We start from the raw sequence: 27,947 nt of genomic DNA, 5'->3' as shown, positions 1-27,947 counted from the left end.
AGCCTTCGTTTAGCTGAGGTCTTCCCCACTCCCACCTGAGGCTCAGGCAGAGCAGGCAATGAGCTGCCTGCAGCAGAGGGCAGCAGCAGGCCTGTGCACTCCCACCACAGCCCGGCCTTCCTTGTTAGCCCTGTTGGCAGCTCAGGGCGAGAAACATGCAGTATGTATTCCCGTAAATCACTATGTATTCCTGTAAGTCAATATGTATTCCTGTAAATCAGTACGTATTCCTGTAAGGGAATGCTAAATGTAAAGCAGCTCAGTAAGTGGTGGCCCTGTTACTGAATAAAGTATTTGATGTGCTGGCAGCTCGTTAGAAATGCCTGAAGGCTGGTGCGTTTGAGCCATATTGTGAGAGAGATGGCCCAAGTACATGGTGAGGAGAGTGTTTCTAGCTGGGAAACTCTTATGACACTAACTTGATTTCCACCTCTATCCCAGCACCAACCCGTGCCCTGGAGCTGCCTACGGCTCACGGAGGGGCTCTGGCTGGGCCCTGGGGTGCTCTGCCAGCCCACGGGGCTCTGCGGCAGGTGAAGGCAGCGTACTGCTGGGGGCCAGCTGCCAGCTCCCCACCTGGCTGCTCCTCTGAGTGCGGCCAAAAGCAGCTGGGGTGACCCTGGCTTGCTGCACCCCTGGGCTGGGGACGGCTTGGGAACAGCGGCTCCGAAACCACGGCGATGGCTGCAGTGGGGCGCCCAGCCCCGGGGACGATGCGGGTGGCTGCAGCCCCCAGGCGCCCGGCACAAGATGGCGGCCCCGCGGCACCTGTCCCGCCTCAGGGGGCAGCCCCCGGGGGCCGCCCCGCGCCGCTGCCCGCAGCCCGGCCCCACCGCAGCACCGCGGGCTGGGCGCGGAGGGCGGCCGCGGTCAAGGACGGGGAGCGGGCGCGGCTCCTCCCTCGCAGGGGGCGCCGCCCGCCCCACCTGCCCGGCCGCCGCTGCCGGGAGGGGATTAAGGGCCCGGGGCGGCTGATGTCAGTTCCTGCGCTCCCCGCGGGGCCGGCGCTCACGGCCCGGGCGCTGGGCGGCAGCGGAGCGGCGAGGAGCACCTGCCCGCGGCCGGCCCGCGGTGAGCTCGGCGCCGGGGAACGGAACGGGACGGGATGGGGCGGGCAGCCCGGGGTGAAGGGGTCCGTCTGGAGAGCCGCCGCGTGCTCCGCGCATCCCAAGCCGCGAGCTGGGAGGGGGAAAGAAAAAAGCTCCGTGGCTGGACGGAGCCGGCGGCCCCGGGGCTGCAGAGGGGGTCGTGAGGGGCAGGGGGCGCGGAGGGGGCTCGCGGCGCGGCTCCGGGTGCGGGCGGGGAGCGGCAGGTGCGGGGAGCAGCGCCCCGCTCCCGAGTGCCCCGTGCTGGGGTGGTGGGGGGAATGAGGGAAAAAGTGACTGTCTGGTGTGGGGTTTATCCGCTGGGGGGTTTAACTTCAGCAGAACGGCACCTTGGGCACGCCGTTCACGTATCTCTTGGATACGGTGTCTGGAGTCGGAGCCGTCGCTGCTCATTGCAACCTACTCCTACAAGTCACAACCAGAAGCCTCACAGCTACGTTTAGTGCTTGGACCCCTCTCGTGTTTTGTTCCCCCACAACATTTTAAGGACTTAGCAGCTCCCGTTATCTTCACTGGAAGCTGTCTGCTGTAATGCTCAGAAAGTCAGGCTGCTCTTCAGGGCGTGTCTGGCTGCGTTTATGAATCAGTTTGGAATGATCTCAGCTTTTCTGAGTTGTGGCTGCTTTTTGTTTCCCATGTCCCTAACATACCGCACCTGAAAGTATTCTCAATTTCTCAAGTTTCTCAATTTCTTTGTATTCCAAAGGAAAACAAACAAAAAAACCCACAACTGTTGAATCAGTTTGATATAATGATACAAATATTGTTTGTATAACTGTATAAAATACATAAAATTTAAATTATGTAAAAATATCCAAAACCTTAATCAATTAAGATGGTTAAGAATCATGGGGGCAGGAGGGAGTGGTTGTGAAATGGCAAGTCCTAGAGATGACACCGGGAGCAAGGATTTAAAGTCAGTCTGTCAAATCAAAGTTGAGGTTGTAACTCATAAAGTATGGATGGCCCTGCTTACATGTATGTTTAGGATGTGAAGAGGGGAGGAACGATGCATTTAACAGAAACTGAGAATTCAGAGTAAGCTTGAAGGAAAGCTGCAATTCAGGGGGTGAAGGTGAATGTGAGATGTTAAACATTGCTTCAGGACGATACAGCATCTTTCTCTGAAAAGGTACGTTTTCTGCTACAGAGAACAAACTTTAAATCTAATCTGTGGCCTCTAGAAATGATTTGGTATGATGACACATTGGGAAATGGTTAGCTTAAGTAGAGGAAATGGAGATTAATAGAAGAAGATAAGCAAAGAACTGACAAAAGATAATGTGACACCACTGTAATGGGGAGGGTCTGTTAGAAGGTATTTTACTAGAAGAGTCAAATTACTTGGGGAATTAGTAAAAGATGGGATAAACTCTAATGTCATATAGCAAAATCACCCATTAGAAGTAGTAACAAAACGTGCACAAAGCCTGGGAGACCACTGTTTAGAAACAGCAGGGGACAAGAAGATTGGAATATAGTAACTGACTACAGGATAACCATGGACTTGTTAAATTTTGCAGTGGATTGTACTTGATCTTGTGGAGGTCTGGCACAGACCTGTACTTAATTAATCTGTTCCAGGATCACTGTAGTGGGCCCCCATATGTTCCCATGTCTGGCACTTGGAAGGCAAGGCCAGCTCAGATTCCTTTGCTCTAGTAGGGTTGGCTTGTCTGCAAACATCGACCACCAGTGCAGTGTGGCTGTAAAAAAGGCAAAGGCAATCAGGTGTGATATTCCCTAGGAGAGTGAAAAGTACCAATACATAAGGCTTGGAGATTGCATGCTGCCTTCCAGCTGTGGCTGTGGTCACCTGTGTCTGTAAGGGGAGTGAGAAAGACAAAATGCAGCTTTCATATTGTGTGTGCTAAAGTGGGAACAGGTGCAGGGGGAGAGGGGCAAGGTTTTCTTCAGAGCCTAGAAGAGCTCCTTATCTCTAGTCTTGCAAAATGGGGTCTCTAAGGTGAAGCTTTTGATATCTATAAATACACCAAGGGGTAAACATGGGGGAAACTAGTTAAGCTGAAGGGCAATATTTTGCAAGAATGAACAGATGCAGGCTGGTTCTGATTATAGTTACGCTGGTAATTAGAAGGCGGCTCATCAGAGAGATGAGGTTCTAGAACAACAGGAAGAGTGGGAGCAAAATGGCTGCATTCATTTACCAAAGGGATTATATGATGCCGTTGCCAGCAGTGGAAGGGAACTAGGCTTACTGATTTGATCTATCCCAGTCTTGGACTTCTCAGAACTGGGTACTTTAGTTTCATCAAGTGATGGACTGTCTGAGGAAGTTACTCTTGCTCTGGCATGAGCTGTGTGGTAAATCAGGTTCATTGACTGTATGTTCTCTTTGGACTTAAACTCTGTGAATAAAGACTAAAATCTCCTTATGTCTGTATGAAAGAAAAGCATTTTGAGAGCTGAAGTGTCATATCCAAAACGCCTAGTGTTGTAGCATCCTTTCACAGCTAGTGCTCTTTTGGCTTGAGAATGGGTGATATCACTACCTGAGACGGAAACCCTGTGTAGTGTGCCTAAGATAGCCTGGTTAAATGCTGGCAAGGAACTAGGGCTAGAGATTACATTGATGTGCTGGACTGTGGAGAAGGCTGGCTTGTGTTTCTGTAAAGCTGTAGGTGTGCTGGTTGGAGAATGCTGGTCTTCCTTCCTGTCGCAGAGCTCTTTCAGCAATGCAGTACTGAGTAAGTCTGCCTTCTCTTTGTTTTAAGCCCCTCTTGCGAGCTAGAACAGTTTCACAAATCATTGGCAAGGCAGGCAACTGGCTGCCTGAAAACTTTCTATTACTGAACAAAGCAACCTGTATACAAAATAACTCATCGCTGATGTTTGTAGCTAAGGGGTATAATATGTCTCCATTCAGCTACATGCTTGCTGTTTGGAGTTAAGTGGCCTGCTGTATTATGTAAACTTATGCTATTATGTATACTTAGGGTAACCTGAAGCTCAGCTCTTTTACCTGCAAAATATGAGCCAGGTGTTGTGGGGTGCACACCACCAGAGGGACATCTAAAGCTTTCTCACCCTGCAGAGGGAGAGGTGCAGGCGGTGAGGCGGAGTGACTTCACTGTTGTCTCCCAAGTCTTGGCCTGTTACTTTGGCCCTAGTTCAGGAAAGTGTTTGCCTGTGAGCGTGTGTGAAGTCCTGAAGTATGGATTTCGGTGTTGTGATGAAGCTGATGAACTAATGACTGTTTTGGCTTCACAAATGTTTGTTATTGTAGGGTTGTACAGCTGGCTGCGGGAATGCACACGTTCAGTTGGTGTTTGTAATCTGAGCACTCACCAACTCCTGAATTTGGTTAAGGACACATTATGTGCATCCTGCATGTCTTTTAAAATGTGTCTGAAGCTTCTAAACAGTTACTGAGTAAGAAAATCAAAACAACTCCAAAAGCTGTAGCTTCTTCCAGTTTGTGGAGTTACATATCACTTTCTACAAGGACTTGAGTAGAACTGCATGTTTGGTCTTCAGACCTAGCTTGTTCCCAGCTGGGATCTCTGCATGTTTTAATAGAGTGATACGATGGAGGATGACAGACTCTGGAAGAGCATCTAGTGGCTGGGGGCACTGGGCTTAACTGAAATGTTCAAGCTAGCTGCAGTAAAAATGAACCCCAGAGCATGGAGATTGTTTCCTCACTTCAGCTTACCTTATTGTAATACAACACAAGAAGAGCTAGAAAGCAAAGTGCACTGCATGTGTATGTTTTAGTCTGTTTGAAGACAGCCAGCTGATGCTTGTAGTCATGCGAGTCTTCTCTCTGTGGCACAGGTGGAGCAGGTCTGGTGAAGGTGGAGCTGGATGTATGAGCGTTAGTTCATAGTTCTCAGATTTTCCCACTGGCAGAATTGTTCTAGAAATGTCCTTAGCGGAAAGGAGCATGAAAGGTCTGTAAACTTGGGGGGGAAAAACAGCTTCCGGGTTTTCCATTGTGGTTAATTTTATAAGACTTGCCCTAGCTCAACCCAATAGGTCCTTTCCATCTCGTATTTCTGGAATTCAGTGTTAAATGTGTTCCTGGAGAGTGAACTGGGAATGTGTCAGCATGTAGAGGGATAATCTTAGTTGGATGTGTCTTGAGTAACTGTCCAGTGCTTCCAATGCAAAAGGCTTTCTCTATTCGACTCTGTGCAGTGCTTGAGTACCTCTGAGATGGAGCTGATTGAGATGGAGAGGCTGTTATTGTGAAGGATGCTTGGCCCACTGTGGTTTGCCCTCTTCAGTTAGTTTGTCACCTCTTAATGAAAGACAACTTCTGCCCAAGACAGTGGTAGGATTAGTCAAGGAACAAATCTGTTCTCTCTTGCCCCTTTCCCCCCTCTCCCTTAAGTTGCTTTTGCACAGCAGCAGATTTTTCTAGATATGCATCAGCAGACTGCCAGACAACTCCATTGGAAAGGATTTGGTGGTCCATACACCCAAACTAGAGAAGACTTTGCCACTACGTAAAAACCACTTGTGTTGGAAAGGTTTTACTTTAAACCAGAGTCTGTATTAGAAGGAGAAAAGTACAGCTTTCTTGAGGTTCTGGCCACGTAACTGTTTCTTCTGAATTTATTTATCTCTGTGTATAGGTCCTATTGTAGAAACCTCATCCAGAAATGGTGCAAAAGAGTTCTGCTGGGACTTGGGGCTGTTCAAAGTTGGAAAGGGCTATTGAGCAATATGACAAAACCAGTGTGCTGGCTGGCTAGGAAAGCACAGATCCTCCTGCCACCAAGGGGGTGCAGAGAGGGCTGTATCTTAAAAAATGCAGAGTTCCTCTAGTCCTTCCTGAGACCTTCTGTCCTGCTCCACCGCCAATGCTGAGTAGCATGTGCATTGCCTTGTGTTTCCCTGAGAGCAGGACTTGGAGCTAACAGGAGGAGAGCTGGCTGGGTTTTCAGATGGGAAGAAGAATTCTTGAGGGAAACCACAAATCAGATGCAGCGTGGTGTGGGTTAACTGTATCAAGTAGTGAGGGATTTGGAACAAATGAACTGTTACCTCATATATTGCATCTTCTCCCAGTCAGTGTGAGATAAGACACCGATGTCTCAAATTTGTAATGAATGTGGGACCTGAGCCATGCCTAAAGTTTTAGTGACTTGAAAGTTTGCAGCCATAGTGGTATGGTATAAAGGAGGCAGGAATGAAAATCCTTCTGGTGCGTGTATATAGGTAGAGGCTGAGCAGGCCTGTAAGGATGGCAAGATGGCTCTTTGTGGAACACACAGTGTGATGCATTAGTAAATTATTTACTCACTTTAAAGGTAAAAGTTTATTTGAATATTTATATGTTATCCATTAACTGTTGGCTTATGTATGTTTAAATGCTCGCATATGCTCATCTGTAACATCACTTGGCTTTAATGTAGTGCCAACGTTAATTTATAATTGTTATTGCGAGGCAAAAACTTAGTTTCCTGTTGTGAGCTGATTCTAATGGAGTGCTCCCCACAATGCAGTGGCTGTAGGACATGCTGTAGCTGCATGGTAGTGTTGCTGCTCTTTCAGGTTCTAGATGCAAGTCCTCTCTCAAATGCAGCTGTACCTGTGAAAGGTATCGCTGTTGCCTGGGGCTCATCTCTGCTCGTCAGCTAGAAGCCATCATTCTCCCAATCTGCTGGGAGAACGATGTGGGCAAGTACTCCTGAACTCACTGCCATAATCACCCCTGTGCTGGCCATTAGCAAGGTCAGCTCACCTGCCTGACTTGTCCAGTGCAAATCAGGAAGCTGTCGTATGATCCATTTATCTGCTACTGCAGGGAGAAGAGCCTCTTCTGGCAGAGGGAAATGTCTGTAACTTGGATTAGTACCTCTAGATGATCTTTAAGGTTCCTTCCAACCCCAACCATTCTGTGATTCTGCTTGCAGAACAAATGGGCTCTCTTACTGGTCCTGTTGACTTGACTGAGGGAGACTAGGCCCAAGGGATGAAGAGTTTGCCAGTCTAAAAAAATATATTTATTTTCCCCTCCTTCTCTTCTCTAGGTCTTCTAGAGCACCTCAGGAGACATCCCAAGTGGATAGCTGAACAATGGCTGAACTTGCAGTGGAGAATGGCAGCTGCACGGACTGGCAAAAGCGATGCGTCGCGTTGGAGTCTCAGCTCTTCAAATTCCGCTTGCAGGCAAGCAAGATCCGAGAACTGTTAGCTGAGAAGGTGAGGCAGTGATGGCTTCTACTTTGTACTGAGTTACAACATGAAGGCAAAAATACCTAAATGCTGAACCATTGAGTAAAACTGTACCTGTAGTGGGGATCTCTTTCCCATTTACAGTAGGTCATTTCAGTCTGCTCATCACTTAAGACACCGGGATATTCCTGCCACAGTTGTGTAAAGTTATGTTAGTGAAAGTAAGAATTTGACATTGTTCTCTGGAAAATTACCAGGTATTCTGACTGTACTGAAAACACTGTACCAGCAAGTTTCTAGAACTCAAGAGAATGAGGCAGCTACAGAGCAAAGATGGGTATTTTTTATAAGAATGGTGGGTTTAGGATTTGCCCTCCCATAAGCTGTTCTGTTGCCAGACCAGTTATGGTATAATGTTACAAGACTGGACAGTGGTATGTATACTGTTAAGACAGCAGGATAAGATTGCATATCCAGTCAAAATATTCTGAAATATTCTGGGGATGCTGAAGAGCAGGACTGGGGTGCTCTGAGATCTGGATGTCAGAAATCTGCATGGCATCCCTCTGGTTTTAGAGGCATCTCCTACCAATCTCACTTTCAAGTGCATTAGATAAACTCACCTGCAGTGAGTTTAGGAGAGAGGATTGGCAAAAACCTGAGGTTTTGGTGTATGCTTTTGTGGTTGTTTGTTGTTGTTTTTGTTTTAACTTCCATCATAGTGTATAGATTTTCTTTACACAATCTTTCAATTTGAACTCAAGCTTTTTCACTAAGCTCTAATTTGCACATAATCCAAGCTTGTAGTTTGTTATGGAGTTCTTTGTTTCAAAACGTGACTTACAATATCACAGTCCACTTTAAGATTGTTCAGCCATTCAATTACTATTGGAAAGTGAGAACAGTTTCTTTCAGTCACAATTTGCTGATGAGTTGAAACCTTTGTGATTGCAGCTTACTGCGAACACTAAGTTTTACTTGATGATAGATGTGTTCTAACTCTTACTCCACTTTGGGTTATGCAACTTTCATGTGTATGTGCCTGTCTGTTTTGTTTTTTTTTTGGATGTTTTTAAATGAGTTTCTTCAGAGTGGAGCAGTTCTGATCCTTGCTTTTGATCTAATTACACGTCAACTAATGCTTTATGCTGTACGGGAGACATTTATTCCATCTCTCATTGTTTTAAGAAATGCTGCAATTCTAGCACCCTGGTCATCTTTTTAGTGTAGCTCTGGAGGTGGACATCATGACTATTTTTAATATTCTCCAAGAACAGCAACATCTAAAGTCAGTTTAGATAAAGTAGGGTAAAAATCATTGCACAGCTGTGGTACAGGTCTGGTAAGGACAACTGTGATGTGCAGTACTCCACAGACTCCGTAATGCAGGAGATGTAGGTGCGTGCTCTAACTCTGCTCTGAGAAACTTCCTTGCTACCACCTAGCTATCACCCTTCTTTTTGGAGAACAGACTTGCCAGGCCCCTGTTGGAATATCTCTTTGGGGGGTCTGTGGGCCACAACAGAATAAAATTGTCATCAGCTTTAGGGGGGTCCTTGAGGAGGGGCCCTACTGCAATTAATCCAGCCTTTCGGGCAAAGCGATGTTCCCTTTGTTAAGATTAAGGAGCAGCTTGGTTCAGTGATCAGGTTACTCTGTAACTACTTGTACAGCTCCCTGTTAGGCTTACTTGGAGGGTCAAAGAGCTAGCAGGCTTGCAGTTCCCTACTCTGAATGTCATATGGGAAGGGAAAAGCACTCCTGGGAATGTGGACCGGCTCCGGTGTCCTCTCCTGACGCAGGTGGACTCTAGGCCCTAGAGCAGGTGCTCAGCATGTGATGCTCATGCTTTACGTGGCTGGTGGCCAGTTTTCTGTGCCCCTTGTTCCTGAGTGCTCTGCAGTGATTTCCTCAGACACCCTCCTCTCCCCTTCTGTTGCCACAGGGTGCTCAGCAGTCACAGCACTGGGCTCCTGTCTGCGCTGCATCCCGCTACTTGGACAAGTGGGGATGCAGAATCAAGGAAAATGCATGCTCAGTGTAGTGATGCCAGCTCCAGGGATTTCTGTCATGTTTTATAGCAACTCTGATTCTATTTTTACTTCCATCAGTGGGAATGAAGAGATTCAGACATCTTAGAAATATTGTGTTTCTAGAAGGGTTTTGAGGGAAGGAGGAGAAAATCTTTATTAAAAAAAAAAAAAAAAAAAAAGAGAGAGAGATGGGCACAGTTCGAAGCTGGGTTGCCAACCTGTGGTACCCCTGAGATCCCCTGATATGGTTTACGGCAACAGAAAATTAAAAATATATCTAACGGTTTTACCAGATGAAAGCAAAGAATGGTGTTAGCAACAGTGTGATACTTGCTCACTAGCCAGTTTATCCAAGGGTTCTGGAAGCCGTGGATAGAAAGCTTGGCAACCTGTTCCCCAAATTTTAAATCAGTCTAACTAATTTTATGATTTCAAGGCAGACTTTACTATTTTAACTCAAAAAAAAAAAAAAGCAAACAAAAAAGCCCACTCATGTCTGACATTGGTAGTACAATGCACGCTAACACTTTAAATACTTGAGATTTTGAAAATCCGCTTAGACCGACTAATCTGGATCACTGCTCAGAACAGGAGGAATGCAAACCTAGGTGGCTGAACTGCCAGCGCCCCAGTTGGCACGGTGCTGGCACAGTGTTGGCACGGCACAACTGGCCACGCGTGCAGCCTGGCCTGACTGCATGGTAGTGCCGCACGGGCTGGCATGGTGGAGGGCCCCAACCTGGGGCCCCTGCGGGGCACAAGGCTCCGTGCAGACCTCAGCAGGGGCCTGGTGTCCCTGGACACGGGGTTATTTCACTCTGAGGCCCCATAGCAGGCTGTTGCCTTGGCAGCGAGGCGACCTGGCCGCAAGTGAGCGCTTGAAGAGAACAAGAGGAAAATGAGGCTGAGACGTGCCTGAACCTTTTTTTCCCCTTGGTTTTATTTCATGTGTTCTGAGCGGTCAGGAGAGGGAAAGCTTTCTGAATGGCTGATAGGAGGATCTTTTGCTGCTTTTAGAAGGGCTATCTGGGTAACTTTTAACCTGTTTGTCTTAATTCAATAAAAATGAACACTTGGAAAAAGCCTCTTTTGTCTCATGCAAGCATGTCTATACAACTGGGCCTGTTTCTCTCTATTCAAGCTGTCTGGGCTAATGTTTGGAAGAAGAGTTGCTTGAATTCATCTGTGCCACTGATTTTTTTGCGTGACCTGGGTCAAATTTCTAAGTAGCATTTGTCAAGCTATAAAGCCTTTTGAATGAAAGGACCCATGTAAATGCCAAGTATTATTATTAATTCATTGAGGGATTTGAAAGAGCCTTACAAGCATGGATGTATTAAAACTGAATGTACTCCAGTGAGACAGCTGACACCATGGATGGGTGAAGCAATCACTCTGTGCATATGAGAAATGCAGTGGTTATTTAACAGTTCATACTAGGGTAACCCAACAATGTAGAACAGGAAGCTAAGAAAAGTGCAAGTTCATTTAAGGCTACAGAGGGAATTAGGGTGACAGAATGTAATTGATTTGCCTGGAACTTTGCCAGACCATCCTGATTGCACAAGAAGTTTCATAAGTTTTTAGTGATCAGGAATGGTCCCAACATAACTTACTTTGTCCTGATCAGGAACCAGGACTACCACCAACAAGAAGCAAAGTGGCATGAGGAACCTGCTGGAACACGAAGACATTTTTTGTTCAGAACAGTGCTGTCGTCTTAAAATAACTTGAGTCATTCATGGAGATCTCCAACCCTTTGGAGAATCAAGCTGTTATTCTAAGAGGATAGTCGGGGGATAGATAGATTCCTCTGAGATCTGTGCTCTGAATGTAGTCCCTCCTGATGTCAATTCATCAGAAAACTAGCAGAAACTGTTCACTCAGAAGCTACCACCATAGAATCATAGAATCATAGAATATCCTGAGTTGGAAGGGACCCTTAAGGATCATCAAGTCCAACTCTTGACACCGCACAGGTCTACCCAAAAGTTCAGACCATGTGCCTAAGTTCACAGTCCAATCTCTTCTTAAATTCAGACAGGCTCGGTGTAGTGACCACTTCCCTGGGGAGCCTGTTCCAGTGTGCAACCACCCTCTCTGTGAAGAACCCCCTCCTGATGTCAAGCCTAAATTTCCCCTGCCTCAGCTTAACCCCATTCCCGCGGGTCCTGTCACTAGTGTTAATGGAGAAAATGTCTCCTGCCTCTCGACACCCCCTTACGAGGAAGTTGTAGACTGTGATGAGGTCTCCCCTCAGCCTCCTCTTCTCCAGGCTGAACAGGCCCAGTGACCTCAGCCGTTCCTCGTACGTCTTCCCCTCCAGGCCTTTCACCATCTTCGTAGCCCTCCTCTGGACACTTTCCAACAGTTTCATGTCCTTTTTATACTGTGGTGCCCAGAACTGCACACAGTACTCGAGGTGAGGCCGCACCAGCGCAGAGTAGAGCGGGACAATCACCTCCCTTGACCTACTAGCGATGCCATGCTTGATGCACCCCAGGACACGGTTGGCCCTCCTGGCTGCCAGGGCACACTGCTGGCTCATATTCAACTTGCTGTCTACCACGACCCCCAGATCCCTCTCTTCTAGGCTGCTCTCCAGCATCTCATCGCCCAGTCTGTACATGCAGCCAGGGTTTCCCTGTCCCAGGTGCAGGACCCGGCACTTGCTCTTATTGAACTTCATGCGGTTGGTGATCGCCCAGCTCTCCAACCTGTCCAGATCCCTCTGTAAGGCCTTTACGCCCTCATTTGAGTCCACAACTCCTCCAAGTTTGGTGTCATCAGCAAACTTGCTCAAAATACCCTCTATTCCTACATCCAGATCGTTTATAAAAATATTGAAAATATTTCTATATACAGTCTTTGTTTCAGAAAGTGTATTATGCCACCAGTTTGCATCTGTCTTTCACCAACATTTTGCTGCTACCTGTCTGTGGCCGTGACATTCAGAGATGAATAGGGAAATTCCTTGGTAGACCACGTTTTCTAATGGACAGAGGAAAATGTTGTGCCCAGACAACTGCTGTTAATGTTAGATTGCCTTGATCTCGGTCTCTACCAAGACTTCCAGTATCTGTGTTTGGTCAGAACAGCTACGGCTGTAGCTGTCTGTGCAATCTTCTGTGGCACCTCTCATCCTCTGCCAAGATGTCCTCAATGATTTGTGGATTTAGCTCCATAGTCTGTGATGTCCTTGACTGCTCCACTGGAAAAGATTTATAAGACATGTGTCATGCTAAACGTGGCAATTTGTGTTCTTTGTGCTTTGTAGTTGTTACGGAATGACTTTTTTTTTTTTTTTGAAGTTATATGATGATTGATGTGTCTCCATATATGTACTTTTCTGATATGTTTGTCAATAAGTGTCAGTCCACTTTTCTCTCCATAGAGGCACATTGAAGATGAGAGCCTTTTTGCTACCTAGAGGATAGGAAATGGAAACAAGGGAATACTGATATCTCCTTTCAGGGTGATCAACACGAGATGAATAAGTCCCATTTTCAGAAGTATTGATTTGATTCTCATACTGTTCTACCTGACTTTCTTGGCTCTGATACTTTATCTAGAGTGGTCAAACACATCAGAGTAGAGGAGTTCAGATTCCCTTACAGTCTTCCTTTTTTTTTTTTTTTTTTTTTTTGTTTGCTTGAGGCATGATTCTTTTAATCTTTTGAACCTGCTTCTATCTTGTTCTTTCATGAATAAAACTCTTATAAATGCTCAAAATTCAACAGAGCATTATTCAAATTTTGCAGCTCAATGGCTGAAACTTAAGAGTCACTGAGCTGATATTTCTGGGCTAAAATCTGAGACTCATCAAGGCAGGGCAGGTTGTAGAAAACAGCCTTGCAAACATCAAATGAAATCCTATTGATTAAAAAACAAACAAAAAAAAACAGGATTCTTGTACTTGAAGCAACGCTCAGATTAGAAGTCATAGAATTGTCAGTTTGCAAAGCTATTTAAAATGAGAAGAACAAGAAAACTCAGAACACTGATAATTCTGTCAGGTATGAGCCTGTGATGCTTTTTGAAGTGACACTTCAGACTTGTTGTGAGCTTTATAAGATTTTTCATTTTTATTTACTACTGTGAATAAATCCTAGCTGAAATAAAAACAGGAAAGGATGGTGGAGTGTAGTCAGGCTTCTTGCAGGGACAGCCCATGGTGTGTAAATTGTAGAAACAGGGTCAAGACTCCGGGACTATTCCCTTGACCCGTGTAATGAATGATGAAGCTTACTAATGAGAAAACAGTTCTGGTAAATTCAGGTTGGGGCAGATGACTGGAAAAGGTCAAAGGCTTTTTTCCCGGTCAAACCTGACTACTTAACCCAAAAGGTGCCGAAGATTTGTGACCTGAAAATGAAATGGAAGGCTTCTAAGTCAAACAACCGAATCTCTGGATGATGTTAATTTCTTTTTTCCCTCTTCCTCACTTGTCTTCTGATTCTGAAGATGCAAGAATTGGAGCAGAGAGTAATGGAAGCAGAGCAAAGAGCTGAGGATGCAGAGAAACAGGTAAGAGGTCATCTTACATGGCTCTGGTACAAGCCCAGCAGGAACTTACTCTCAACTTCTTACAATTCATTGTACAGAGAGCACTTTGCAGCACTGTAATATAGTAGTGAAACACTGATTCATGGTGGTGAGTGGTCTTTGAGCCTGAGCTATGAACAAGTGCCTAAAGAGGTTCAATATCTAGTGAAAACCAGCACCTTTTATCTGTCCCTCTTTAAAGGCTTCAGCTGCTCATCCATGATTAACCCACTTGATTATGGAAAAGGAAGGGCATGTTTTACTTCAGGTTAAGGTGCAGAGATAAAACTGTCTGGCAGGCCCTCAGAAAAATATATAACAGTGCTGGTAGGGACTTGTCTACAAGTAGAGAAGATTCTGCAAAAGAAGCAGGATGTGTCTGCAAAATAAATTGTTTCAGACTTTTTTTTTTTCTCACCAGCTTAAGTATAGGAACAACACTGTCATATCACAATGCTGTTGGCCTCTATGCTAGATTAGCAATTGCCAGCCAAGAACAGCAATTGTTTCTGAGAGTGGTATCAGTAAGTCCACACACAACCAAGACAGGCAAAGGTAATGTCTCTGTGACAGCACTGTGAAGGAGGTTTTATAGATGGTGACACGTCAGTGACAAGAATAGTGTCCTTGATGTGGGAAGATGCAGTGACACCAAGGAGCAGCTGTCAAGTCAAATCCAGGTCAGAGAATGGGTAACAAAGAGAACTTGACTGGGAAGGTGTAGGAGAGGGAGCCCAACAGAAGTAAAGGTTACCATGGTACTCAGCCATGTGTTGGCAGGTCCTAAGGACTAGCAGTCTTCGAAGTTGTAGGGTCTGCCTTTCCAGGAATTTGGTCCCATCCAGAGAGGAATGTTGCTAGATGCATGCTTCACTGCTGCCTAGCAGCACAGCATGTGACAGCGTAAGGAGTAGGTCCATTCCCTTCCACTAACAAGTGTATTGGCCATGAATGAGAAGCAGCTTACAAAAGAGAGGGCTCCACGTCAAGTGTAAAATCCCTTGTTATCTTTCACTCCAGGAGTCTGGGGGATTGGATTTGTTAATTCAGCAGGCTCCCTGTAGCTGCCAACCTCAATTAAAGAAATCACATGCTTGCAGTCCCCACTCTGAGCCTCTAGCACAGAGTCAGCATTTGGGCATCAGACAGAAAGGAGGGGCCACCTCTTTTTACTATAATAACCCTAAACTCTAATAAAAACACATCTGACCCAGCAGGCTTAGTTTTCTGGTTCAGATGTTGGGCACCTACCTTTCGGATTCAGTATGAGGAAGAGGCAGTTTGCTTCTCTGCCTAATGTAGGCAGACAGGAAGACAAAACACGGCTGCAAGCATGAGGTGTAGGCTGTTCAACAGAGTGTGAGTAACTTTCTTGCACAGGCTCTACGAAGTGTCCATTTTTTTGCCCATCTTCTGCCTTCCTGCTTCCAAACTGAGGCTAAATTAATGGTATTTAGAACTGATATCTTTGCAGATTCGGTTTCTCTGGGATGTGTTGGAACCAGATATTTTCCTGTTGTCAAATGCAGCATTTAGCAGGTTTGAGTTCAAGTCACAGAAATCCAATCAAGTTTAGAAGTGAAGTCTTGTAATCCCTTCCGATGGGATGAGGTGATTATAAAAGGGACTGGCATACTGAGAGACGTAGATTTTGAAGAAAGCAAAGAAGTTTTCAATGTCAATTAAAGCTGAAAGGGGTCAGCAGCAGCTAAATTTTAAAGCACTGAAACCTTGTCTGCACTGAAGGAATGCTACTTCAGTGCTTCCCCTGCTGAGATGAACAAGTGGTGGTGCTGACAGGAGCTCAAAGATAGGCAAAGTTTCTGTTAAATCTAAAATGGTCTAGACCTTAGGTCTAGAGAAAACACTTGTCAGAAAGCCAGAAGTTGCCAAAACGTTATCTTAAGCTGAGGACTGTAGGAAGAAGAAAGTAGTCTTTTTTTTTTTTTTTTAGGAGTGTTTTTGGTGTATATCTTAGTGCTAAATGGTGGGGAAAAAGGCTGGCCATGATATTGCAAAGGAGGAAAACGCATTGTACCTTTCCCAGATGTCTGTATAGACTATAGTGCCTGCATAGTCTTTCTGACCAATCACATTTGAATATTTAACAATCCACAATGTGTTTATCTCTTCATCATTCAATTTACATCTGTTACTCCTTCAGCAATGCAAATGAATGCACAATGCTGTTTCCACACATGCGAAAATAAACTGTGATTTGAAATCTTTCTTCCTATCCCTAGTTTTTTTTCCTATTCAAAACCACGAGGTCCAGAAATACCCTGTCAGTCAGTGTCTTACCACTAAACAAGCAGCTTCATGTGCATTATTTGGTTTTAGTCTCCCTCTGATTGTCCTTTCAGGTCAGAATTATGGAAGAGGAGATAAAACTAGCCAACATGAAGACTGGTGAATCAGACAGCGCTCTGTACAGGAAATACCAGGAGCTGATGGGTACAGTGCAAGGAAAAGAAGACCTGATTAACAGACTGGAGACTCAGCTAGCAAAACAGGTAAAGATACCTTCTGTAGGGAGATCTGTAGCTTCCATGAGCAGGAGGGATTCTGTAGTGCATGGTTCTAAGGCACAGCTCATGTCTCCATTGCATGTTATCCTCTTACAGGTGATCTGAAGGCAATGATGCCCTGCTCAGTATGAGATTTTTCTCGTTCAATTCTCCTTTCAGGCATAAGCCTCCATTCAGCCTCAGCAGCCCTTGTCTTTTCATTACAGAAGATTGGTCAGTATCCTTGAAGGACACATTAGGATAGACTTGAGTCAGTAGCGAGACCCTAAATTGTAATGCTGAAAGCTGCTGACAGTATTTCTCTGGCTATATAGATTACTCCACAAATTCATTATGGAATCCATTTCTAGCTCAGCATGTGCTGCATCTTTGGAAGGGAACTTTCACAGTCCTCAGCAATCCTTTGGCATAGTTCTTATCTTGCCAGATGTTTTCATTATAAAAGACCAGCTCTTGGTCTTTTCCGTTCTCAGTACATGGAAGGCAGGAACTACTTCTATGCTGGGACTTATATTTCAGCTCTGTTAAACGCCGTGGCCCTATGGTCTTGTTTATAACATGAGGAATGTGATCATCTTATGTCGCTAAGTAAACTTTCTTTTCAACAGAAATAGTTTGTTAGAATTTTACACAATTATTTTTGCTGTTTGAGTTGTACGTCACATGTAGCTAATTGTCACCTGTTTCAAGGGCAAAATAGATTAGTAGGCTGTCTGAACTTAGATCGAGTATAGTGTGGAGGTCAGGCATCAGGTCTTTGTGATACTCGGGGTTTCAGGTCACTTTCCTGGGCCAGCTTACTCTGGCAGAAAGTAGATGAAGTTTCTGCATCTTGGAAGAGAAAGAAGGTGTTCAGAAGGAGCTACAACAGTGACCTTTGTCTGGAAGCAGTTCTTGTAATGGAAGATGGAAAAAGTTCTGATTTACCGAGAAATGCAAGGTGTGATTTGATTAAAATCAATAAACACAAGTTGGAAAAATGTTTCCGTTAGTAGAAATATCTCAATTCCAGCAACAAGAGGCAAAATGAGACTTCTGGAAATGAAAGATGAAGCTTGACAGTTTCAGACAAGAAATGCTCACTTTCTGGGTCACTAGTTTAGTTGCAGATGGTGGGAGTTCTGGAAGGTCATTAAGGTCATTAACGTAATATTGCAATCCTATTTGTTTTCACTGGGTTGGAGAGAGCTGTAGAGTTCAGAGCATTATTAAGAGGACACTAAGATCATATCTGCACCCCACAATAGTGTGGGACACAACAAATTCCTAACTGCTCCTGGATCTTAAAGCACGGTAACTGCTTCTACAGATGCCGTGCCTGAGTGCACTGGCTCTGCTTAGAGGCAGGGCTTACTAAGCTCTGTGACAATGCTGTTGTAATGTTGCTATTCTGATGTAGGACCTTAAGTAAAATCTTGATGTTGCACTTCAAAATATTGCTATACTGTACAATGGATCTCCTACCACTTGGTCCCTGAATTAGTAGGGAATTGAAGATGTAACAGTGTGATGGTTATTCAAAGGACTATGGTAAATCTGCTACATTTGCCAGATCGTTTCAGGCTAATAGTCATGTCTAATATTCTGACTCCACCAAAGGCTGGTATCTGATAATTAGGAACACACACACCCATCTTCAGGGAGGAAAACTAAATCCTTCTCTTGAAGCATGAGATTAGATTACTTTTATTTCATTATCCTCAACTGCAACTTTTACTGCTGCCCGGTAGTGTTGCCAAGATCTATTTTAAGTTCAGCAAGCATTTTTGAATAAAAGCTTTTAAATGTGTGGTTGTGATTAAAATCATGTGCTGATTAAAAGTGATGTGAAGATGTTGGGAACTTCCTGCAATCTACTGTGTTTCTGTGTGGCATTCAGTGAACACACACTCTTCAGTTTTCTTGTTCTTTGTTTTTAAAGAGGCGTATACATCAACTCTTATTCTCATAATCAGTGGTATTTGTTCGTATTTGTTCACATCACGGGGTAAAAAAACACAACCTAGCAGAGAAATTGTCAACGGCCACCAGCAGTTATTACCCTTGTTCATTTAATTAGAAAAACGAAGGGCTAACTGTGCCATACAGAATACATTCCCCCTCCATACCTTGCTCCTAGAATTGATTTCTCCTTGTAGTTTAAATTAGTATGGAGGGCAGTGCTCCTGATGGACCCACAGAGGAGAGGAATAAAACACTTCAGGTGACTGTAGCACCAACCCAGTGCTTTTCAAAGGAAACTTCCTGAAAAGGAAAAAACGCAGCTAAGAAAACAGCTGCAAAGATGATGTTGTAGCAACATTGCCCAAGGAGCTCAGGAGGGGGAGGAGAAATGTTCATTATACAAATCACCAGTATTCCCATAACACCTTTGTGTAGATTAGAACCAGTCTGAGCCAGTATGTAAACATACCACCATTTACCCCATCTAACACCCTCCTAGCTGGTCTTAGCATTTCAAGGTCAAGTTTTGGAGCTTTTTCCAGCCTGAGTCTATATCTTTATGTTCTCAATGAGAATATTGTGTGTTAAAAACATATTGTTACGAGTTTCCATCTTACCTGCGCTTAAGATCAATACTCCACACCTGCACCCACTAAATCCCTTTTGCTCACAAGAATTACATGGTTTTGTAAATCATCTACAGGCACTACTTACTGCTGGCTGAAATTTAATAAAGAACTGCGTGTGGGGGGAGGAGGGATGCTACTGATGCTCAACAGCAACAATGCAAAATCATCTGAAACAAGAAAAGTTGGAGACTACTCAAATGAAACTGTGGGAGGTGGGCAGTCATTACCCAAGTTGGATTTTGGTATTCCCCAAGAGTCTCTTGAAACAACCCTCTGATTTTGACTCCAGGGACCGTGTAAAATAATTTAAAGCGTTTGACTTTTCATCAGCCAGCTGGATAATAATATCCAAACAGCAGTCTTAAATTGTACACCTGGAATGGGACCTTCAGTGAATAAGTCACTCCTGATGCAGTAACCCGCTGAGAATACTGCTGGTTATACTGTCCTGATGCATCTAATTTTTTTTGGCACAGAAACAGCTGAGGACTGAGGAAGCCAAAATTGTTCAAGAGAAAGCTGCCAAGATCAAAGAGTGGGTAACATTTAAGCTGAGAGAGGTGAGTCTTCAGCTTGCTGCCATGTTTCAGGGCCTATGGGTAGATGCAGTGGCTGCATTCACAGCGTCCTCCTACATAGGGACAATAGCATGAGGACAGTCAGTTTGTCACAGAAGCTTTCACCTGGTTTGCCCCTGCACACATTCAGCTGCAGGACTAGGGTCACCCCTCTGACTTAGGGCTAGTTACTGATTTGGGCAAACTGTGAAGGACTGCTAAGTTGCTAATGCCCCATAGAGGTCTCTGAAGACTGTTTCATTTGCTAGGCGCAGATGCCTTTCCCCCAGCTTTCTTCTGCCTCTCCCTTTTTCTGAGGGTGCTGTTTCTGCATCTTTTCCTGACAAAGCAGCTGTGACACAAACACGTCATCCTTTGCTCTGTCTTAATTTGCTGTCCCTGACCAATGCTGTTTTCCTACTACCCAGCATTCTCTCTTGTCTGGTCTCTCTCTTATCCATCCTGTATGTTTATGTCTGCATTTGGGCCCAATTCAGTATCAGCTAGAGTAACGAAAAAGTATCAGTGGGTCAGCACTCAGTTTTAAAGGCACTGTAGTAGTTTGTGTATGGGAGTTGGGTCTATCCAGTCTTTCCTTTTTATTCCAAGTTAAAGCCATAAATTTCCCAATCTATACCAGAAAATAATCTTTTGGAGGTGAAAGAATTAGTCTTTGTGGGCACTAGTTGTGTTGGGATGCAATTTTGTAATCTCATTAGATTGATAAAATGCTATGTGCTAGAAAGCTGTGCTTCCTTCATTCTCCTGGATGAGGTAACTTAAGGTGCATCTACGCTACTGGCTGGTGCAGCACAAAGAAGGAAACGCAGGGTTGAATTAGAGGGACCTGCTGTGAATCCAGGACCATACGTTCACGTGTATTTAATGGCAGTGGTGTTCATGCCAGATGGTGATTCTGGGAGCACTTCATACGCAAGTAGACCACTGTTGACTGAAGGACTTTGCATCTACGTTGTAATTAGGTTGCCCTAGATGGCACCATGAGTGCAATTTCAGCCTTGATTCCATCAAAGGGAAACCTCTTTGGATGCACCGTTGCGTTGCTTGACTGTATGTCGGGACACTTCAAACAAAGATATAAGGAAAATTTGCAAAAAATCACTTGTGCACTAATTGCAGATATAAACACATCCATCATGTTTTTCTGTTTGATCCCCTAAAGCGGGGGGATCTTGTCTTACACATACAGGGGGAGAGGAAAAATTCTGCTACTGGGTAGTAGTTATTTGGTTGTCATAACAGTTATTTCTGAAACAAGGGTACACGATAAACAATAGCAGGCAAGGAAATTAAAAGATCTATCTGAGAACTTCAAATGGCATATACAGAGGCTATTTAAGAAAGCACAGCAAAGTGTGAGTGGAGCTGCTGAGGAGAAGGATTTCAAGGTGACGGGTAGAATTCACACTTTTTTTTTCCTTTTTCTGTTCAGACACTTGAATGTAAGTAAAGTTGAAGACTTGCTCTGTGTAGAGGAACGCAAGCACATACACAGTTATGCCTAATTTTTCAGCTTTTGTTATTGTTGTTTCACAGCTTGAGCTAGAAAACTACCACTTGAAAAACTGTAATCAGAGGCTGACGGAGCAAATTGAAGCCCTTCAGGATACATTGCAAGGTAAATGCATTCACCTGGCATTGTAGCCTAGTAACCAGCACAAGAGTGGAAGGCAGCATTCCTGGGTTGTATTCTTAACTTTGTCAGAAATGTGCACTTGTGACAGCAAGCAAGCAGTATAATTGTTCTGTTTCTCAGTGGGTCTGTGTTTAAGATGGGCATAACATTGTTTGGCTGCCATAAAAGCTCTTCATTGATTTCCCAGCTGGGACTGAACATGGGCCCCTGTTTTGAGACAGGGACAACAGATGGAGAACTTTGGTCTTCAGGGCTTGAAATCAGTACCTTTCATCGCAACACATTTTAAAGAGGAAATTCTCTTTACCATTTTCTTCCTGTTTTTTTTTTTTCTTTCCTTTTTTTTTTTTTTTTCTTTTTTACTTTCTTTTTTTTTCCTTAATGGGGTTGGTTTGGTCACTGAAGGTGAGCTAGTTTCCAGAACTTCACTGGACATGCAGACAAGGGGCGTTTCTTTGCTACAGATGTCTTTTTCTGGCGTTCCCATCAATCCACAACAAGGGAATAGGGCAAAATTCCTTCTAAATCCCACCATGTTTCTAGCTAAATACTTTATTGAATAGGTTTTTCTCATCCCCTCTGACTCTGGCTGTTTACAAAAAGAGAATGGCTGGTAAGCTGCGTTAATAATCTGGTATTAAGTGTTCCCTGTAGCCCAGTGCTCTGGGCAATGAACAGTTCTACCCTGTCCTCTTATTCCACTTTTCTCACTATGCCAGGCTAAATCCAGAGGCCCCTGCAGAGGGACAAATCTTTTTGCTTGCCACACTAACAATAAGAGCTTCTTCTGCTTAATTTCCTGTCACATCCAGTCAGCTGCAAAAATATCAGTAATATTTAAAATTAAAATGAATGGCCTTTTTCCAGTCTAGACTAATGATTTGCCTCAGAGGCAGGGGAGAGTGTGTGCCAGGCCTGTGTGTTAGGAATAGCTAAGGTAGCATCCAGATTCTTGTGCCTTGGGTGACAAGATCAAAACAGCTCTGATAGTTGGTTTTTCTCAGCTGTATTTCCAGAAATGAGTTTAATTCTCCACAATCAACAGTAATTTATTGTGCTGTTTGTCCTTCCCTCTGTTACTTTGTGTCTTCAGTTTGTTTCTACTTCCTCTTAACAATACCTGTAGAGTTTGCTGTTGAAGCAGCATTTTCAATCATGTATGGTGAGTGTGACTGCACAGCTTTTTGTGAATTCCAAAGCGCGTTATGAGTTGTTGCTTTTCAGTAAGGTAACATATAAATGCCCAGGTAAGTGAAAATCATGAAGTGATTGGTGACCACACACCATCCTGCAGGACGTCATATGCATACTTAAGTAGTAAACATTGGAAATCTAGCTAATCTAGAAAAGAGTACTTGAGAAGATTAGACATGAAGAAACGTAATGAGGCTTTTTCGCAACCAAAGATTAAAATGACAAAGGTCTAGACTACTTCCCATTTCCAGATAACAGAAGTAAAATGCTGGTGTGTCTGGCCCAGAGAGATTCACAGAGCTTTGCTTCCTAATCTTCTTTCAGCCTTGCAGGGGTTTTGGCACAGATGCACTGTGGTACTGAGATGGGGCTGCAGATGTTGCTAATCCCTGAGGTTTCCTGTCCCTATCCCAACTGTACAGAAGCAAGACTGAACCTACCACAAGGTTAATTGTGGCCTTCTTGCCTAAGCTTAGTGCTAGGAAGTAAAGGCCTTAGTTTATAATCTCCTGTGGGATACCGCAGGTGGGCAAGAGGCATGGACAAAGTGCAGGGCTTCAGCACAGGCTTCACTGATCAGTAATATCCTCTGCTACTCCAAGTTTTATCCACGCTTTCTTATACCCTAAAGTTCCTATGCAGTAGAACTGAACAGGAGAATTGAAGTCAAAGGATCCGTGCTAAGCAGTGTTCTGGTTACTTAGGTGGTTTTTGACAAAGTATTGTGTAGATAGGTGCACTTCCTTCTTGTGGCTGTCGTATAAAAGGACTGCTGTATTGGGCTAGACTGAAAGCTTGCCTAGACCAGTGTCCTGTCTTCCGGTTGGTTGGGGAAGCTGTAGGAAGGAATGTAGAAAGCACTGCCAGTAGAGCTGTCCGTCTCTCATGTACTCTTCCAGCTTTTGCCATCAGTTAGTTCAGAACTTCATAGGTCAGAAACTCTGCCTGAACTGTTACTTGTAGACACTGAAATTACTTTTTCTGGCCAATCTTTTGGACACTGCAACATTGCATTTCCATGTTTGGGAAAAAGTAAAAAAGGGAAAAAAAAAAAAAAACAAAACATCACACCACTACCTTACTTCTTCAAATTTCAAACACATTGCCTGATAATTTCATAAGGTACCCCTTAATTCCACTTTTGTGAGATTAATTTAACAGTTATTAGTCATTTCCTATATATCTTGTCTGTACCATTCCCAGTTGTAAATATCCAACACTTTTGTTATAGCTGACCCCACAGAATAGAAGAGATGGCAGTAGTCACAGTGAGGCCATGGTCCTCCTATAGCCTGTCCTGTTATGGCTGCTATTGAAATACAGCTGACACAATTTACGCTAGCTAGCAACATTTTAGACAATAAAGAATTTGAATGCCCTAACCATATATTCTCCTCCATTGTAGGTATGACCAGCATTTCTCCCTTTACATCTCTTTGGAGCTGTAATTCTCTGAAATCCAGGGCACCACAGGCTTCTTTACCTGAGAAGATAGACGAGAAATCTATGCTTCTTGCACCTGGTTTCAGGCAGCTATGTCAAACAAGACCTACCAAACGTGTCTTCTCTACAACAAGCATCGTCCTTGCCAATGACACCTTCGCTGAGGATGGAGAGGACAAATCTCTGCTTTCTCAGAACACACTGAAGCTCATGTCTGACCCATCAAGCTGGAATCTCTCTGCAGAGAAAGACATGTTTTCAACCATAAGCTCTGAACACAGGTTAGGGTGCTCTGATCCTGTGTCTCTGGACCCTCCAGCTGAGCCCACAAAAATCCTTGAGGCTTTGACTTTCCGGTCTTCACTAGAGGGAAACCATTGCACTGTGAGCACCTTGCAACAAGTGTCTTTGGACGGGGCCGGCTCCTCCGATGATCTGAGTGCCAGGTTCCGTTCTCACCACCTGGATTCCACCTCCTCAGGAGAAATAATGAGCATGCTTGAGGGCACCCTCCAGACTGCTGGGCCACCCCTGGCCGTGTCAACGTCGGCTGCTACAGCAGGTTCCATCTGTCCAGGGAGGGAACGTGGCCTTGGAAGTAGTATGACCTTTCCAAAAACACGGACTCCCAATGCACCGAGAGACAGTATCCAACTAGCCAAGAGACATTACAGCCAACCACAGTCAGGTGCTGGTTCTTTCCATCGTGTAATGAGCTTAGAGGCCAGCACCTTCCAGCCCATACCAGTCTGCCATGGGCCAGTGGAGGAAACAGACATTGATGATTATAGGGTGCTGGAGAAGATGGAGACAGAAGGTGGCCTAGTGAGGGAAGAAGCTGGAACGTATGAGATCAAGCACTTAACTGCAAAGAGAGAAGCTGTGAGTTCTGAGGCTGGCATGCTTGATCCAGGATGTAAACCCCCCACACCACCACTGCACAGATTCCCGTCATGGGTAAGAAATGCAAGGACACCAGTCTGAGAGTTGCTGTTCAGCTTTAAGTAGTGCCCAGTAGTTAGCCTAGAACAGCTTTTGGTCTCAATCAATCATTTCCTTGTGACATAAATCACATTTCCAAACCACCTGGTCTGGCAGTTCCAAGGATGGGACATGCTACTTCCACTGACAATTTTATTGTTTCTCTTCCCTTTATTAAAAAAAATAATACATATAGTATTCAAGAAACAAGTAAAAACAAAAGTCAACAGATGCTGCATTGTGGCTGGTCCTTACGGGTCATCAGAAGTCCATCCTTAGTTCTGTTGTTATGTATTTAAGATTAAAAAAAAAAAGAAGTTTTAAGTGCAAGTGAATGGACTAGACCAGGTAAGTTCAGGGTCAGAAGAAGCTATAAATACAAGAACAGACATGTGGACAAGATGTCAGCATTCCTATCTCATGGTATTCTTTCGCTATCAGGAAATTTTTGCGAAAACAATTGGTAGAGTGAGTATACATCTCCTATTGTGTATTTTATGTGACATAAGTCTGTCACCTTCAGTTACTTCTTAGTTCAGATGGCTGTATTTTTGCTAATGTGTCAATCCAACTGGTAAAACTTGGTGAAAATCAATATAGTATCCTAGGAGACAAGCCAGTTTTTTTTTCAGTTTGCTTTTTTATAGCATAGACAAACAAGTGGTTTATTGAAGGTGCAAAGTCAAGCATTGCGTTAGTCGGCATGTTTTATTTTACGTGTTGTTGTTTGTTTGTTTTTTTAATATGAAAACTTAATTTGTGATCTTTGGATGTGTCCTTTATGATACCAGTCTAAACCCCAGTATAATCACAGCTGGATTTCTGAAGGAATCTCCTGTTATTCAGTCCATTGTATGGAGCTGTGTTGGGAATGAAGCTGGATGGTGTAGTGAAGAAACTGCAGTTTTCAAGATATTTGTTACAGAAGTCAGAAAGGTGTCATGGGCAATGCACTCATTTGAAAGTAGGGAAATAAATCTGAGATTGGCTTCTGTCCCTTTCTCTAACCTAGAGTTCCCATGTAAGGTTTTTCCAGTCCCTTAAGCTAAAGTTTTCACAGGTGATTGCTAGCTACCCACACACATGCTTTCTGAATGTCCAACTGGAGACTGGCAATTAAGTGTGATTAGAGAAATGCTGAGCAGTCTATCTGCTGTAACTGTATTCAGTAGTTTTCATTGCAGACAATGTTATATGATGTTAAATTCTCAGAAAGTCAGGTCATGGACATCTCAGAAAAGGTACTCCAAAGACAGTGGGTACTTGAAAGAACCTAGTTCTGAATTCCTCTTAGATATCTAAGAGATACCCATATTTCTTAGAGATAACACACATCAATGTCCTTCCCAGCATTTCTGTAAAATCTGTGATTGTTTGTGAAGCGTTACAATATTATACTCAGGAACACCACAGGAAAGCTTATGAGAAAATCCATTGTTTTGGTTTCAGGCCACAGTCAAGTGAGTGTATCTAAGTATTAATAGAGTATTAAATAGTAGACTAATTAGTAAGAAATGTCCATTTTGTGCCCTGAATAGGAAGTATCGGGGGAAAAAAAACTACACATATTTCATTAAAGGCTAAATCACATTGCATAAGTATACAGAAAATATTAATTCTGTTACTTTTTTTTTTTTTTTTGGTGTGCTTGACTTTGCAGTCTTTGGGTACATTGGCATATATGTATTAGGCATGTTACCTGATAGTGATTGTACACCTTAAGGAACAGCAACAGGATTCAGATTTCTAGCTTTGATTTTATCCATTTTAGGCTGGTTGATGTTTTAGAACATTATACTTAGTTAAACATTTGGGTCCCTGCCTTGGAATTTTTTTAATTTGTGAAGCACTGGGAGATCCTTTGTACTGAAAGCTCCATGTGTTGTTATAACCGAGACACAAGCTTATCAAGAACACTCCAGGTCTTTCTTTCATTCCCTTATCAGATAGTGGGAATCCTTTGCAGGTGGTGACTCAATAATTTGTTCTATTTTAGGGCTGATCTTGATTCATTTTAATGCATTGCTCATAAAAGAAGAAAAATACCTTTTATATGTTGAGATGCAGCTGTTGACAATTGCATGTAGGCATCCCAGTCTGGGTGTCATCTGTAGCACTTCTAAACCAAGTCTGATGTGATTCAGGGAATCACGCACATGCACGTTTCTGCTAATGGTCGTTTACCCAACATCTGGTGAAATGAGGCAAGTTTTCTTAGAGAGACATTCCTTCTTACCTCAAGGGTTTATGTGATTCTGTGACATGAGCATTTCTTTTCCTGCAGGAATGGTGTTTTTGACTGACCATTGCTGTTTATGGTATTATTGTTCCAGGAAAGTCGAATCTATGATATGGCCAAGTCTGGCATGAGGCTGTCTGAAGCAGCTGCTGTGAACGACACTTCCAGCTGCTGTAAGTTCTAGATAAAATCCATCTTAAAAGGGGGTGACAGTACGGGACCTGAGCATCTGTCTGTTTTCAAAGTAAATTTGATATCACAGGTAGCCATGATAAAGAAAGGAAGGGCAGAAGGTATATGTGATCCTGGGGGTGGCTGGTGCCAGGCTCTTTGTGCCCCACGTTCAGTAACATCTTCAAGGGGCTCTGTTATTTCCTTCCTCACTTCGTTGAAACTGTTCTGCCCCAGCATGGCTGTGACCTGCTTTTAGCCTTGTGGTTTCACCATTACTTTCCCCTGTTTGTGAACCAATGTGGAAGAGGAAAGTAGCCATGAAATGGTTCCCAGTGAGGGTGGGAACAGATTGCCCATGATAGTTTTTACCTGTTTGGACATGGTCTGCAATCATACCATGGGGAGCATGGGGTGGGTAAGAAGTGTTACTGGCTAAATGAAGAGAACATTGCAGCTGCCTCTGGCAGTTGTATGTAATTAATAACACATCTGGTAGCCTTTCTGGGGCCACACTGTCTGGGACGGCAGTCTTCTTCCATTGTATTCTAAAGTCTATGTGAGGTACACACATACATGTACCTCTCCATTAAAACCTGCTGCTTTTCACCAGATTGTGTTATTTGTTCTCTTGCTCTCTCTCTGAATTTTCCCAGTTTCAAATTTCTCACGTTCAGCTTCTGGGCCATTTACCGGTTTCATCCACAGAAACATGGCGGTGCCAGTCTACGCTATGCTGAAGGGGGTAAGGAGCAATCTCACTTTTCCTCTTG

At 43.9% G+C, this 27,947-nt stretch overlaps 1 protein-coding gene across 1 annotated transcript in view; it reads left to right on the top strand.

Annotated features, from left to right (window-relative positions):
- Window positions 1-7,119: 7,119 nt before the first annotated feature.
- PLEKHH1 (pleckstrin homology, MyTH4 and FERM domain containing H1) overlaps window positions 7,120-27,947 on the top strand; it is a gene marked incomplete at its 3' end in the record, with an annotated part of 41,204 nt that continues 20,376 nt past the window's right edge. Inside the window, exons 1-8 of the mRNA XM_084288355.1 lie at window positions 7,120-7,280; window positions 13,751-13,813; window positions 16,195-16,344; window positions 19,409-19,492; window positions 21,047-21,128; window positions 23,746-24,740; window positions 27,098-27,176; window positions 27,831-27,919. Coding sequence (XP_084144481.1) covers window positions 7,155-7,280; window positions 13,751-13,813; window positions 16,195-16,344; window positions 19,409-19,492; window positions 21,047-21,128; window positions 23,746-24,740; window positions 27,098-27,176; window positions 27,831-27,919 — 1,668 coding nt within the window. The 5' untranslated portion in view covers window positions 7,120-7,154. The remainder of the gene's footprint in view (window positions 7,281-13,750; window positions 13,814-16,194; window positions 16,345-19,408; window positions 19,493-21,046; window positions 21,129-23,745; window positions 24,741-27,097; window positions 27,177-27,830; window positions 27,920-27,947) is intronic.

This window comes from Netta rufina (genome assembly GCF_964035555.1).
Source record: "Netta rufina genome assembly, chromosome: 5".
Classification (NCBI taxonomy): Eukaryota; Metazoa; Chordata; class Aves; order Anseriformes; family Anatidae; genus Netta; species Netta rufina.
Note: the sequence above shows the minus strand (reverse complement) of the source record. Positions and strands in the feature narration are given on the sequence as shown.